Genomic DNA, 16,202 nt, shown 5'->3' with positions numbered 1-16,202 from the left:
CATTTATTTCTGGGTCAGAAACTTTCCGGGATTACTTTCCCTTTACATCTGTTACTTAATCACATTTGGTTTTCATACCAAGAATAAGGCCAACACTTTCAGAAATTACTCTAAAGCTTTCATCTTCAGCTGCCCAAGCAAAGACAGTACCTGTGGGCTCTATTTGATGCTGCTTTTCCCCATTCAGCTTGGGCTAGGCATCACCCAAAGTCACTAGTCATGTCTGCAAGTCTTTTGTGGATGCTGAGCTCTCAATGACTTCTGAAGCAGAACTGCTAGACATCTAAAAAGGTCACTTCTGATCTAACATGGTCACTTCTGTGATGAGTTACAGAAGGGGTATGGCCTCAGAATAAATGCCAAAATCCAGTCCTCACATTGATGTACGATGTGAGCATTCACAAACTCCTGTTTGAGACAGCTTCTGTTTATGTAAATGGAGAAAGTGTGGATTTTTTTTCTTTACTTAAGAGTTTAATGAAATAAGGTGTATATATAAATTGTGTATGTGTGTATATGTATATAAAATTCATTGGAAGCATGAGGAGGAAGTGAGCCCAAAGTATGGTTTAAGGAAAAGACAGTACACTGTTGCTGTGAATGTTTTAGAATTTGGAATCAAGAATTTACAGGTCAAATACACGAACAAATCTTGATTCAAGTGCTGCCAAACCATTTACTCCCCTCAACGCTCCCCTCCTTTTTCCTCTGTGCCAAAAATCTAGCACATTGTAGAGCTTGGAAAATAAACTAAACAAGCTGAGGAGAAGCAAGTATGTTTAAAGGTCACACAAGATGTAATAAAGAACAGACATGCATCTTGACAGTGAGTACTGTCTGAATGAACTGCATTACAGAAGATGCATTTGTGACATCAGTGATTGGGCTTCTGTGCAAGATGGGACCTTGGATTCAACAAATTTGCGTTATCTGTAATCTCAAATCCTACGTTCTCAGGATGATCATCTCTTTCAGAAGGTCAAGTTGGAACCTAAAGGCATCTGTTGCAAAATCAAGGGAGGTAGCAAATAAACAAAGAACTAAAGCATGCTGCAACAGATACAAGCTACTTCGGGTGTGCACGTGCATTTTTCATCATGCTTGTAAACCAGCTGCTACTGAAGTGCAGCAAAATGCAATCACCATGTGATGGCAGCAGAGAAGATGTGCAGAAGCTCTGGACTGAGCCCCATCAAGAAAATAATTCCTGCAGGCAGGCCAAAATCCCCAATGTTACTGAGTAAAGGAGACACAGATCATTAAACATGGAGAAAGGACAAGAAGAGAAACGGGATGCAAAGTTGAAGGGTGAGGACTCTGCAAAATGAGATAAACTCCCTGTTCCAGATGTTAATGTGAAATGAGGGGACTCAGCTCCGAGTGCTGCCCCACTCAGGAGAACAAGCAGGAGGTGCTGGTTACAGGGCAGCAGAGAGGAGCCAGGGGAGAGCTGGGAAGGGGGGGACTCTACGGGGAAGCTTGTAGCAAGGGGGCTACAGGACTGGAGTCAGGAATATTACCAGAAAGGCACGAGAGCAATGCCAATCTGTCTCTATCCATTTTCCCATTTAATTAGATCATGTTTTCAGCACCTGCACTAAGTTCGGTGGGAGGGATGGAGGGCAGAATAGAGGATAGAACTCACCCTGCAAAATGTCTGGTGGCACAGACGTCCTCTTCAGGCCCTGACGGTGCCAGTCCTTGCTTTTTACTCGGCGTTTAATTGGGTTTTCTTGATTGGCTGCCAGCTCCTGTGGAACTACCCGGATGGTTTTTTTGTCTGGCCAACTTGAGGATTTTTCCAGGGGTGAATGTCTGGGCATTTCCTCTTTTGTCTGAGTTACTGCATGGTGCTCTCCTCCTTCTCCTCCCAGCCTTTGCCTGGCCCTCCTCTCACCTTCTGTTTTCTCTGTGACTGTTGATAGAGTGTGGGTGTTCTTTGTGTCCACATCAAAGACAGCTCCCTGTTGCTCCCATTGCAGCTCCCCTAAGATCTCCTCTTCTTGGCAGGTTGTTCTGGTGGTTGGTGGTGATGGAGGGCTGAGCTGGAGAAAGTGTATGGGATTGGTGAATGCTAGCATTGGAGGTGGCTGTGCAGAGTCTCTTCTCTTGGAGTCTGTGGATGCTATCAGGCCTTCTAGCAAGGGCCAAGAAGGGTGGTCAGGCGAGGATTTTCCACACTGTATAGCCACGTGCTGGTCTGCTGTTTCAGGGCTGGTGTCACAGCAGCCAGCCAGTGCTTCATTTCCAACAGCAAAAAAGCTTTTGCCCAACAAACTGACCCCCGAGTCATCAGAAGTCTCAGTATCTTGAGTACCTGAGTCACTGGCATCCCACTCTCTAGTTACTGGAATAAGGTCATCTTTCTCTGCTACATCTTCTCCATCAGAAGCAGAGCTCAAAGTGTTCCTATCAGACACAGAGGAAGCAGTCTGGAGAGGAGGGTTTATAGTAGGGTGAATGGCTAGTGACTTATTATTGTCCATAAGATGGGACCTGGAATGGGGCACTGAAGTCAGAGCCTGGTGACTTCCACGGGATGGAGCTTGGGAAAGGTGATTTGCATTATGTGCAGGGGCCTGAGTTTGACTGGGGTGTTGGGCATGGGAACGAGGACAAAGAACCTGTTTGGCATCAGGCTCAGACACCAGAGGTAGGCTCGAGCGGGACACGGGGGACAGAGATTGTTCTTGTGGATTCAGGGCACTGACTGGATCTTCTTCAGAGGGCCAAATTAGGGTGCTCAGGACACTGGAGATTCTGGATCCAGGCTCTTTTTGGTTTAAACCATAGTCAGACTGATCAAGTAAAGGCACTGGTTGTGCTTCATGATCCACATTTGTTCCTTTTTCTTTTCCTTGGATAATGGCACTTTTTTCAGGGGGGGTTTGCTGAATTGTTTCTGGGTGGCTCAGGGGAGTGGAAGTCCTGCCTGGTGTTTGGGGTGTTTCCAGAGGCCCTGCAATGATAGCCATAGGAAGGCTCCCCTCTACAGGAAGACAGCTCTTGCATATTACAGAGAAAGAAGATGAGCCACTAGGGTCTTCATGGAAGTCTTCCTCAGAAGTAAGGAGTTCATGGGAAGTGTTGGCCTCCCCCATATCAGTACTTAAAACAGCAGTTTCCCCTGATACAGGATCCTGCACACGTAGAGAAGCAGCTCGGTTGGCTGGCTTTTCTGCAGAGCCCAGCAGTTTGTTCAGGTTGGCACCAGGGCAGTCCTGAGGGGTCACAGAGGCTGTTCTACTAGCAGTCTCTAGCTGTGGGGCAGGCTTTGAAGCCACGGAGGTGACCTCTGAGGGTAAAGCTGGCATAAAGTCTTGAAGCTCAGCTTTTCCCAAATTTTGTGTAAGAGGATGAGGATCTATGCGATCGTGTGGCTCCAAGTTCTTGGTACCAGAGGAACGGTGTGCTGGAACAGGAGGCTCTGGGCTCTCTGTGCTAGGACGTGCTGCCACTCCTCCACAGAATGATGCATCTCTTTTATCAAACCTCTGGGAAGTATTGTTACACGCATCACTGTGCTCATCCTCCCTGACCAGTCTTGTCCTGACATCAGAGTCAGCTTCTCCAATATCCTGACCACCGATGGAAAAGCGTCCAGAGTCTTCTAGGTCTTCTGCCTGCTCAGACACATGGCATGTGTGGGGAGGTGCCACTGGATTTTCACCCACTGGCTTCAGTTTATTTGAGGACAGAGGGCTGATAGTGGGTGGCTGACATCCACCTTCTGTGATATGAGCTTTCAGCAGTACACCCTCACCAGGATGCTGATCCACAGAGAGAGGTTTCCCAGGAAGAAATGCTGATCCTGTCTGCTCAACCAAAACATCATTCTCCAAACCATGCAAGTCCACATTATGCCTGGAAACAGAAGATCCCTCTGACTCAAAAACTGATGATGGAGTCCCTGGTTTGAGCTCTACCTTCAGTTTCAGCTTTTCCCTCTGCTGTTCCTGCTCATTTTGTTCTTTGTTTTTCTGATCATCGGGATCCAAAGATTTTCTTTCTTCTGGCAAATTCTGCTCTTTGCCCTCTTTCTTTTCCTCTTTGTGCTGGAGTTCAGACACCACTTCCTCCTGTACTGGTCCTGTATGCTGTGAAATATTCACATCTTTAACTTTTTTAGCAGTATCCCTTACTTGAAAGGCACTCTCTCCTGGAGAAGCAGGTCTGCCCTCCGTTTTTCTGTGATCATCTTCAAGATGAAGGTCTTTGGAAGGGGATGAGTTTTCTTTAGGAACTAGTACTGTTCCCTGGTCTTTGACCATGCTGCTATTCCTTGTTTCAGCAGTTGAGATCTTTCCTTTTGCTTGCAGTGAACTTAGCTGGCTGTCATCTGTTGAGGTGGAAGACAGCTGATGGGAAGAGGAAGACTTTGTATTCTCTTCCAAATGCTGGAGTGCTCTTATGCTTTCATTAGCATCTTCAGAAGTATAAGGTTTAGCCATGTCCTCTGCTGCTTCTTCTGAAGTAGGCTGCTCATCAGTTGCTGGTGCCAGTTTTTTGCTGCTTTGCAAAGAATCTGTGGAGATCTTATCCAGAAATGGCTCAGCTTTATAATGTCCCTCTGAAATGGTTTTACATACCAGAAAGCATTTAGTTGTCTCTCTCTGTGGGGAAATTGTATCAGACAACGGAGACGTCGGATGCTGGGCATGAGGGTCTGAGCCGTGGAAAGCCCCTTCTGTCTGTTCTGTCTGACACTGAGGAAACTCAGTGCTGACATCTACAGCCTCCAGGATGTCATTGCCCGAGGCTGGCCCATCCTGGACTGTGCTCAGAGAGGAAGAGTCCTGGTTGCTTTCTAGATCAACCAGCTCTATTTGCTTAAGTTTCAGAGAACAATCCAGTCCACCCTTTCCCAAAAGCATTTCTCCTTCCAATTCTGAGAGTCCCTTTTGAGGCTCTGTACCACCTTGCCCATGTCCCAGTCCTGCTGGCACCTTCTGCACAGTGTTAGAAGGTCTGCCCAGCATCTCTGCTGCTTTCCCTGGAGCAGAAAGACAGTCCTCAGGGGTGCTGAGCTCTGCTCCCTGTGCAGAATCAGATGGGCTGGTGCTCATCTTGGCTGACGTGTGAAGACCATGATGCTCTCTTTTGGCTGCTGCAGAGTCCCAGGCTTCCCCAGTGGTTCTGCTGGCCTCTGGGAGTCTGGTACCTCCCTCACTGGTTTCTTCAGACTCCATCAGTGTGACACATCCTACTAAAGAAAAATACATTTTTCTGTTACTACTGCAGAATATGGGGAATCCAACTGCCCTAATAGACTTGTAAAAATGCAGCTGAGGAAAAAAACAAACCAAACCAAAAATACATACTTTGTAAGTGATAAGCATTGGAAAACAAACACCAAGATTAAGAGTAGGCAAAGACCCAATGTAGCCTTGCAGTATGAAGGTAACATCAAAATAAAACTACTAGTGTCTTTTTATTTTTACAGGAAATATAGAAATTGACTTAGGTCAAAGAGCAGAGCTGATCTTTCTTCAACAGCTGCAGAGCAGCTTATGAAAAGCATTGGCCCTGGCCACCTATCTCAAACACAAAAGGGGGATATCAGAAGGCATTCAGAGAACAAGAAAATCATCAAAATCTCAATTAAGTTTTGTGGGTCCAGGTGGTTGAATGCTTGTGACCTCTTCTAGTGGGCAGCTGAGTCTTAAAGACTGCCTTGATTTCAAGACAGAAAGGCCTGTACTTTGGAGTTGGTGGCTGTCTTCACAGATCTCTGTGTATGTCTGTGCAATACAGGGCTTTATTGCAGCTGATCACAGGAACTGACTAACAAGACACAGGAATGTAAGAACTTGATTAACAGATAGTTAGGACATGACACAAACACAAGATATTTGAAAGCTCTAAACCACATGGGTTGAGAGGAGTACCTCTGGTGTCTGTGGACCTATCTAGACTACAAAGAGAAATTCATTTCAGGATTGTTGGACAGTTTCCCAAAGGATACAGTGGAATTTCCCATCCATTATTGCATTTGAAGTTTAGACATGACAAAGCACTAGAGAATGTACATTTGGGAAATGTCAGTGAAAAGAGTGGTAGAATCTGGCTCACTGTGTTTATCTTGGTGTCTTCTACCTGACCCATGACCTACAATCCCTACCTTAAAAGACAAGAAAAAGAGGCAAAACTTAGTGTCTCCTTTCCCTTTCCTTCTGCCTTTGGGACACTTTCTCTAGTGTTCCAGTCCATCTTCTCTATCCTCTGCTTACCAGAAATGGTTTATAAATCACTGCTTCAGGCTGCTTCACATACACTGGGTGCCCTTGCAGAGCTTGTAATTTAGCCTTGAAGGATCTGCTGCAATGTACAGTCACAGTCAGACTTTCCCCTGAATAAAGCTTCAGTGATCACCTCCTTCACCCTGTCTTACAGATGTCTAAGTTTCCAGACACAAATGCACAGCTCTGCATCTTTTGCACAGAGAAACCATTCCACATTTCTTCAGGTAAAAGCATGAGAGATGTTTAGTGACAAAAAAAAAAAAAAAAAAAAAAAAAAAAAAAAAAAAAAAAAAAAAAAAAAAAAAAAAAAAAAAAAAAAAAAAAGCAGCCCCAAAACCTGGCTTTGGACTGTTCACAAAGATTGTGCAAATAAAATTCCTTTTCTTGCTCAAAACAGACAATCAAATCCATATGCTTTCTCATTCTCTGGAATTCTCTCTCCTAATTTCCCTACAATTTTCAAAATAGCATTTTTTCCAGAGTTTCAGCTGCTGTTGGAGGTGTATATGTGTTTGTGTGTGTGTGACAATTTCAACTTGGAAGACTCACAGTGAAAGGAAAATCTTTGTGTGGAAAGAGAAATATCTGAGATCAGTGGTGATTTCCTTCTACTGGAGTGGCTCTACAGTCACAAGTAACTTTTTCTGATCCCACACAGAAAAGAAAAGCAATAAGAGCATGATTATATGTGGACTAACTGTCCCAGTTAACTCCATGACCAGGGTATGCCTGACCCAAAAGCTGTTTTAGTTTATGTTTTCCCTTACATCAAGTGAAACAAAACACACCTGCTCTGAAAGCAATGAGACCATGCTCTGGAATTAGAAGTGTAGTGTTACATACACCTCAGTCATGGGGATTGTCATAATCTTTATAGCTTTTTTAAAAATGTGGGGAAAAAACCTAATTGACTTAACTCATATTTAAACTTGGTTCTTGCATATTTTTTCCCCTTGTAATCTTTTGTTTACATTGAAAAGACAGTCTTTCTTATAAAACCAGGCCAAAACTGAGATTATTCAGCAATTTGGATTTCCCCCCTAAGTATCCAGTAGTTGTAAATACTTGTAATTTCAACAAATGCTCTGTTTCAAAGAGATATCCATTCAAAAAGTTCCCCCACTGGTCTTCTGGTATGGCTTACTGCTGTCAGCTGACAATAAACTACTTCAGTGCTGCTAAACTGTTTTTTTAAACCATAGCACATGGGAGGGTACAGACTGTCAGGAAGACTTTCCACCACAGGAGAGCTTGACAGAGCACAGAAAATAGCAGGGTCATAGACTCGTAAGCAGTGACCTTTTCCAAGGCAAGATCAACTTTACTTATGTTGTCCCCAATAGGTATGACTCTCTCTCCTTCACCACAGGCTTCATCATCACAGGAGATCACTCCTGTTCTCCAACTGCTTGCTCTGAGCTCTTCCAGCTACCTGAGTCTCCCTGGCTATGTGACCAGTCAAATACTACTTCTTACATCCAGCATAGGCACTTTTCAAAAATGGGCTCCCCGGGAGCAGAAACTGTTCAGCAGAAACTGTTGGACACAAGCGGATGGCTAAGGAGGTTTTACTACTACTAAAGACAGGATGGCCTATAAAAGGTCTGAACAGCAAGACCCTTAAAACTCAAGCCCACACTCTGGGAGAGGAAGAACTCTGGCTCACTGTGCTGCTACAGATGTACACAGCACTGGATTTCCTCTTACTAAGCTCAAAGACCCAGTTTCCACTTCCCTGGCTTTGTTGCAAAAGATTTGGACAGGTGAAAGAACAAGTTTAAAGCTGCATTTGGAGCAATTCCACGATGATGCTGGAAGACATGATAGAGGGAGGTACACAGATCAACACTGGAAGCTGCCAAGTGAGATTTGTCTTATCCTATTACTGCCAGGCATTTTGCACACCTCAGGGAGAGCAAGAGCTTTGGGAAGTAAGGCAGGAGAAGAGACAGGTAAACTTTCTGCAGAGACAGTGGGGGAGGGCTTACACATCTAATCAGGGAAACAGGCTCCTGCTTGAAGGCTGGTGCACTGAAGTGAAAGATGGACATGTCTCTGCAATAAGGTTTTCATGGAGATGGGAGAGAATAAAACAAGATTGACTACACCTGTAGCCTTTGCATACAGAGGGGCGATGCATGTGAGCCCAGTAGTACAAGAAAAGATTGCCTGTGGAGCACAGCCATGTTAGGCTCCCACTGCATGTCAGCGTGATCCTCCACCACAGGAGGGTTCAGGAGACTCCTGGGAGCTGGTTTACCCAAAGCAAACTTTCAGTTAGCATTTGCAATAGGGCCAATAACACAACAGACAAGCACACAGGAGCCTATCTGGCAACGACCAGCTTCTAGCCCCCAGAAACCTCACCATTACCACTGCTGACCATTACTGGTCTTTCCTTCTGGATCAAATGTTGAGCTTGTGATCACTCTCTGATATGCTCCATTTGAGGTGTTCACCAAGTGAGGTGATCTGATGGCCCTATAAAGCTGGCCACACTCTTCTCCCAAGAGTGCCTGGAAATCCAGAACTTCAGCTCACATATTCTTAACTCATAGGTGACTCTGGGTGCACAAACACTGCAAGCTGAAGGCTTGCAAGGGTGCAACTGGCCACATGCCAGCATAAAAACAAAGGGGCAACACGGCTGAGTTGGCAGTAGGGGGCACAAAATTCGAGAGGTGAAGATTGTGGAGGGTGGCCAGATAAGCAAAACAGGAGAGCAATGAAAGCACTAGTGAACAAAGCAATTGCTGTGATGATGCACATGTCCATCCACAGCTTTCCCAGATTACAAAAGGCAATGTGAGTGTCATACTTCCTTCCAGTGTGGGTTAATTCACCTGGATAGGGATGACAAACCCTTCTGGTTTTAAATAGAAAGCACCTCGCCTTCCCTCCCACTTTCCTCCAGCAAACAAGAAAGGAGAAATAACAAGTGCTATCAAGCACAGACAAGCCCATCAGCTAGCCAGGAAACAAGGCAACACAGAATTAAGTGAATCCCCAAGATCCTCCTCCTCCAAACCTGGGGAGAGACCTCCCTTTCCGTGTGCCACCTTCACCCTCCCTGCAGGCTGCGGGGTGGGGGCAGCGCAGGCTGCGCTCCCCATCCCGCTCCCAGCCCACCCCCCCGGGCTGCTGCAGACACACTCCCAGCAGAGAAAGCCCTGCCCTGCAAAGATGGGCTGGGCCTGGCTGCCCTGCTGGAGCTGCACTGGCAGCTGGAGGCGCTCTGTAGCCCACTGGGCTACCAGGCAGTGCACCGGGGCTCCTCGGCTCTCTTCCTTTCCTCCAGCGAGGCAGCCAGAGCTTCTGGTTGTGAGAGGAGAAAGCCAGGCACAACAGCCTTTGAGCAGTATGGACGAGGACACGGATTTTCTTGTTGAAACAAAGGCTTTCTTTCCCAAGCAGTCTGTTCCTTGGGGACATCTTTACTGGCACAGCCACAGCTTGGTGTAGAAATGCCAAATCCAGTTTAATGTGCTGCAGCTTAGGCAGGAAAGAGCAAAGTGTAGGCTCTAACACCCACCCAAGGCGCAACAAGGCTGCCCTGAGCCCCTTCCTGTTATTTTATCTTTGTCACACAGTTCAGACACACTTTAAGAGGAGTTGATCGGTGCAGGCTGGCTCAGAGCCTGCCCCTCTCCACACGAAATCCAGAGCTCAGCATGCAGAACTGCCACCAGAATTCCCACCTCTCCCAGGAGGCCAAGCTTTCAGTTTAGTGAGATGTTCAGGAAAGGAATCAGCACAACTGCTCTAACACAAAGCCTGTCCTACCACAGGCCTCCATTTTTTATTTTGATACAGCCACTTGTGCCAGGCATAGGCCTGCTTTCCCACCTGGTTGCCCCCTCCATGGGAAAGATGCCCAATGCATATATTCCTCTGCAAAGAAAGTTACCAATCTTCATGCAACACCCTGAGCTGCTCTATCACCATGCAAGCCCATCAAGAGAGGTGAAGGAGTGAGGTCAAAACTATTCAGCTCAGAAAGAGATTACACAGGGCACTAGAGATAAGAATGAACAAGGGAAATAATGTAATAGGGAGACAGCCTTGAGGTTTGGGAGAGCAGACAGAGCTTGCTGAATGAAAGAACACGAAGAATAAGAAATGTGAAAAGGTGTGTGCTAAAATAATACACAGTTTACTGGTATGCTAACAGTTTACATGTTGTTAGTATTCTAGGAACTAAGAGCTGCCTCAAATATCTTACACAGGGGAGAAAAAAAATTAAAAAAACAAAAATTAAAAAAACCCAAAACTGTCATGAGTACCAAATCTGAAAAATGCATCTGAGCTGCTACTGAAGCTGAGAAAAAGTGAATGAGACCTTCTAGTCACACTGGTGCAGTTTGCTCCAGTTTTAACACTCCCAGTAGCAGCTCACCCCCTTTCATTCATGGTAGGGACACTCAAGATATATTGTACCTATTAATTATCTAATGATTCACTACTTAAGAAAAAAAATACAGATATCTTTTTTACATTTGTTTCCAAGTGCTAACAAAAGGGGGGGGAAACTTAAGTACCAAAGAAACATCATTTTGGGTAGAACAAAATTTCACCTTGGAAATTGCTACTGAATATTTGCCTAACAGTGAGTGAAGACCATGGCTTGGATTGCACATTGTAGTTCCCAGAGATATAATAAAAATTATTCATTCTTAAGATAAAATGGACCCACCCTATATCAAAAAAAGCAGAGCTTAAGTTTTATATTCATAAAAGCACTGCATAAGCCTTCATATTCTAGCAGTTTGCTAGTATGGGAACAAATAAGAATGGTGGGTAGTTCTCACTGCTGTAGCTCAGTAGAAAGACTATTGACACTACTGGTAGGACAGAGTAAATATCTCAGTGAAAGCAATGTGCAGAGTCACTGTAAGTTCTCTATGCAGGTCTCTACAAACTCTGAGAATGGGGAAATGAGTGACAAAAACACCTGGGGCACAAAAGGAGGCAAGCATTTCCGAGATGTGTATTATGATTTTTTTATGAAGTGTTTGTTATACACATCCCTAGACATCAGATTTGGTATAAACTAGAGGAGTTCCCAGTTTCTCTTTAAAAAGAATGATTCAGGATCTAGATGGGAGAGATTCCCCAGTCAGAAGCAGAAATTTCAGTCTCTTGCTATTCTACAGAAGCATGAGCCAGAATCCCACGCTGCTCTTTTTGAGTTTCAGATTAAAGAATGCTAATGTTTGCACCAAACCATTTTGACAGATGCAAATGCCATTAAAACATCAAAGGGCTTGGAAACACACTTGAAAGCTCGGCCTTGCCCAGACTACACAGACTACACAGTGGAACCATTGCTGAGCACAGTTGTTGTCACGTTACCTGTACCAGTCCTGAGCACAGCTAAGCTACAGATAAGGATGAACAATATTCAGCAAACTGGACTGGGACAAACTGTCCTCCCCTGCAGAATGGGCCTATAAAGTCTGATGTTCTTGGCAAACACATAATATAACCTCTTCCACAGATGCATCAAGTTCCACATTGAATAAGATTTCTTGCTGCCATTACCAGTAGCTGTCAGAGCTCTACAGGACAGGAGATGCAAAGTTGTAACATTTTAGCAATATGGAACAACAGATAAGCTACACAGCAACATATACCCAGCCACAAATACAGGGGCAAAATGCCACTATAGTATCAATAGGTAATGTATATCCTGTGCAACCAAAGCTAGTTCCTAAAACACCAAAAAAATGAACAACTTCTCAACTTCTACCAGCAAAACTTCATCAGCCGGAACAGCTCTACCTACAGCAGAAACCTGCACCTTGTATCTGGCTGCAGTATTGTGAGTACCATCAACTGGAGATAATAAAAAATTGTTGGTATTAACATACCTCAAGCTAGCAACAACAACAATATAATCTTGAACAAGTTTGTCCTCATTTTGTGCTTTTGCATGCTTTCAGCTTCAGCTCCCCATAGCATTTTTAATTACCTTAGGACTCCAGTACTGAGATTTATAAAACAAAGGTGAAAAAAAATCTTATGAGACCTTTATCCTTAACAAAATACTTGGCAGTGTGGTAACAGTGGAGCAGCTTTGTGCTGAAAAAAATGCAGCTAAAAGAATATTAATAATAATTAAAAAGTCCACCTGAAAGGGATGTAGGGATGTGTGTGGGGAAAAAATATTTTGGTGCAATCTTTTCCTAACCCAGCTTTTCAGGGGACAATCTGTTCTTTCCTGGAAATTTAATTGGTGTACTAATACTGAAGAAGCTAACAAATACAATGAGACATGTTGGCTATTGGGAGCAAAAAGTATTAGATATAAATAAAATATTATAAGAAATGTAAATGTGGGAAAGCACCAGTGAGGACCCCTTCCCTCTCCCTATGGAAAAATAGCTTCACACACCCAAAGCCACAGGAATTGAGTGGGTGCTGAAAAGGAAGGCACTAATGCAAACACATGGAAAACTTGTTGTTACACTGTAACACCTGCCTGTCCAACTGGCATGGGTTTATTGCACACATCACAATATTTTCTGTTATTTCATATAGTCCCACTTCCTAGAATCATGTGGTTATGTGAGAATTTTGGTTTACAATTAAGAGAAATGCATGTCTAGCCCTTGAGTGGCATGGAAAAGGCTTGAAGAACAAATTATGGCTCAAAAATTAGATATCTCTGGGTTTATCCTAACTTTTAAAGTCAAAATGTTAAACCTTACATTTTTCTAACAAGAACAAGGGCAAATCTGCCTTCCCCCTCCACCTGATCACTGTTCTTCAGTAGCTGGGACTGATGATGCTGAGCTTGTCTGCAGAGTACTTAGACCTGATCCTGTGAGTTACACAAGCTACTGGAAACTAAGACTGGCTGTGGGATAACTGTGGTTAACAAAGATGAATAAGCAAATTTGTCAGTCCAAATTTAGGTATTTTGCAGATACTCTGCACAGTTCATCTCTTTATGGTCCTGTCCTAAAAAGATGTAAAGCTCCTTCAGTTCCTTCTGCCATTGCTGCCTGTACAGAACACCCAGCACTACCTGCAACCTTAATGAACTTTGATGAAGATTTGATCCTGAGCCCTAAAATCCAGAACAGATTAATGTAATATGCAGGTTGATGCCATCTTCTCCAATGTGCCAGTGTGCATGTGACCATATGTGGGCCAGCTCAGGGAGTTACCCAGCCAAACAAACAACCCAGAAGGAGAATGATGTGAGCAACCATAAAGGTGTGAGCAAGGAGAAAAAAAAAACAAAACAACCACTTTATAAATAAAAGTAAAAATGACAGCTCCCCGCAGCAGCTGTAGAATCTGCAGGCACCAAGTGCAAGGAGTGGACAGGAACACGAGGCTGGGAAATGGGCCAGAGAGCACAAAAGGAGAAACCTGGACTTGGACCTTTGTTATGGTGAAACCACACCCGGGATCTACAGCAAGTCCCTGACACCCCAGTGTAGGTGTCTGGCTGTGTGTGACTGCCAAGCACTTCAAACCCAGAAACAGGTGCACCCTGGCCAGCCCACACCAAATACCAAACACAAGTGCCATGGCAGGGAAATTTTACATTTTTAGCACTGGCCCTCTGCTAGCAAAATGTTTGCTACCCTTCCAGGTTAAGAAGAGGCGTGATGGGAAGTGGGATATTCTAATCAGGCTTGTAGCTATTTCCAAAGGAGACATTTTGGAGTTTTTATTGCCACTGACTTTACTGTTCCTGTAACACCAAACATGAGGAGGGAACATCCCTCCTCAGCAAAGAACTGGGTCTAAGAGGGTACTGCATGGCAGCCAGCTCCATTCAAAGGAGCCAGCCCCCTCTAAGCAACTCTGAAAACAAGTTACAACATGAAGGAGATGCTAGGGAAAGCCCTGGAAAGCTACTCAAATCCTCTGCAAAGCATAGCATGAAAATATTCCAAATGGTAGGGGAGAGGGAAGGCATTTTTGTGACTTTGTCTTTCAGAATGAGCAGTGAAGTTGTATAAATCAGGGTTTCAAATGCTATTACTGATATACATCAATCTTATGAAATGCTTTTTATAACTAGCTTCACCAATTACCACTACCTTATTTCAAAGTTTATGGCAGTAATTACAGCTCATACATGATGCAGTTAAGATTTAGCATTAGTTCCTAATACTGTAATTAACACAGCATATTAAAAAAATTTTTTTTAAATTTAAAATAAAAATGTAAAGCCCTACAGGTACAATCTTAACAAAATATTAAGAAAGAGCAAAGCCAGCTGAACACTATTGATATTTCCTCAATGTAAGTATGTCTCAATGGGCAAAAATTATGCCCATATACTTTCATGTGTAGTACAGCTCCAAGTTGGTATTACTTTAAAGCATAGACTTTGTACCAGCTCAGAAATACCACCAGCATTTCCATGATGTGCTAATTGCAGTCTTGTTCTCATTTTAATAATTGAGTTTCAATGAATAAGGAACAATTACAGATATTTTAATCCTTCCTCCCTTTCCATTCTTCTGCATATGAACGAGGGGGTAGACTCTGCTTCCCACCACCACCCTTCAAGATTTCCTAAAATAGAACTCCTTGATGGCTTCATGGCTCTGCAGAGCAATTAAAATCCTGACATTGCCCTTTGGCAGTCTTTGAAGACATTGACTCTGACTCTTTACTGGCCTATGGCTTCCTTTTCCTTAGCCCTGTGACATGTAAATCTACCTTTCTTTCCCCTCCCAGGTCCCACCCTACCAGATGGAGATGCAGAGGAGTAAAATTAGGTCTGTGTGCCATAAATAAAGCCCAAGCTCATGACTTTGGTGCGCTAGTGAGAAATCAGAACATGAGGCAATTTAACTTTTAACAATTCCTGTGACTAATAGCACCAGACAGACCCAACACGACTTCCTTTACCTCTTGTATGACATGATCACCCAAAAATGCCAGCTCCAGGTGAGGAATGCAAAGTCCCTGGTACACTTGAATCCACCAACCTACGTGAGCATGCATGCTGTATTCTAATTGAAGTTGTGCATACTTTAGCATGAATGAGAAACTTCCCCTGGGAAGCTATAGGCACCAGTTAAATGAAATCTAAGATGCAGCTCATTGTCTTTCCCATTATCTGCAACATGCTTTGATCAGTAGGGCATAAATAAACACATATACATCCCATTTCTCCCAAGTTCAATGAGATACAGCAGAGTTCCTTCAGTTCAGCCTCATACACAGCTCGCAGTCATAGCTTCTGACAATGCCCATCAAGCTCACCTAAAGAAGTTTATCAGACTTGGCATATGGCAAAATGCTTCACTGCTCTAAAAGCAAACAAACAAACAAAAAAAAAAAAAAAAAAAAAAACAAAAAAAAAAAAAAAAAAAAAAACAACAAACAAACAAACAAAAAACCACTACAGGCAACAGCAAAGAGCATAATCTGCCACGAAAATTTGGGAAAGCTAAGAGCAAGATGTGCCTGAAGCAGGAAGGACTGAGAGGGTACCAGGAAAAGGTGTAGGGGTGTCAGTGGACCATGCCCAAGAGAGAAAGGAGGAGTCAGAGCTCCCCTTCTTCTTCCCAAATGCCTTCTTGTATGGAAAATGGGTCTTCAGTTTCACCTCTGCCAGACTGATGGACATGAGGAACCCAGCTTTCAGCACAAATGTTTGCTGACTGCTATGGAAAACAGCACTTCACCTATGCCATGTTGCCACCTAACATGATGCCAGCTGGCCATCATGTTAGTGGACAGGCAGAAGCACAAATGTGTGACTTTTTGCAAGTCCCCAGCTCAACAGGACAGAAGAATTGCAAGTAAAGCAGAGAGCTGAGAACAAGGCGAGGAGGCAAGCAAGGTCCCACCCTCACAGCAGGCTGAGCAAGAGGCTGAGGCACAGTCCTCAGCTAGGAAGGGCAGCAGAGCAGATGGGTTTAAGCAGTCCAAGTCCAGATACTCCTTTGTGAGCAACAGCTCTGCCTTTGCTCAGTGGCAGCC

General features: G+C 44.1%; 1 protein-coding gene and 1 long non-coding RNA gene across 2 annotated transcripts in view; both read right to left on the bottom strand.

The window, feature by feature from the left end:
- Positions 1–6,566, bottom strand: part of LOC139791316 (uncharacterized) — a 61,635-nt gene extending 55,069 nt beyond the window's left edge. The window contains exon 1 of the long non-coding RNA XR_011723875.1: positions 6,494–6,566. This is a non-coding gene — a long non-coding RNA (uncharacterized lncRNA). The remainder of the gene's footprint in view (positions 1–6,493) is intronic.
- ARHGEF5 (Rho guanine nucleotide exchange factor 5) overlaps positions 1–16,202 on the bottom strand; it is a 36,034-nt gene that overhangs the window by 11,392 nt on the left and 8,440 nt on the right. The window contains exon 2 of the mRNA XM_071733389.1: positions 1,646–5,206. Within this exon, the coding sequence (XP_071589490.1) occupies positions 1,646–5,189 (3,544 nt within the window). The 5' untranslated portion in view covers positions 5,190–5,206. The remainder of the gene's footprint in view (positions 1–1,645; positions 5,207–16,202) is intronic.

This window comes from Heliangelus exortis, chromosome 1 (genome assembly GCF_036169615.1).
Source record: "Heliangelus exortis chromosome 1, bHelExo1.hap1, whole genome shotgun sequence".
Taxonomy (NCBI): Eukaryota; Metazoa; Chordata; class Aves; order Apodiformes; family Trochilidae; genus Heliangelus; species Heliangelus exortis.
Note: the sequence above shows the minus strand (reverse complement) of the source record. Positions and strands in the feature narration are given on the sequence as shown.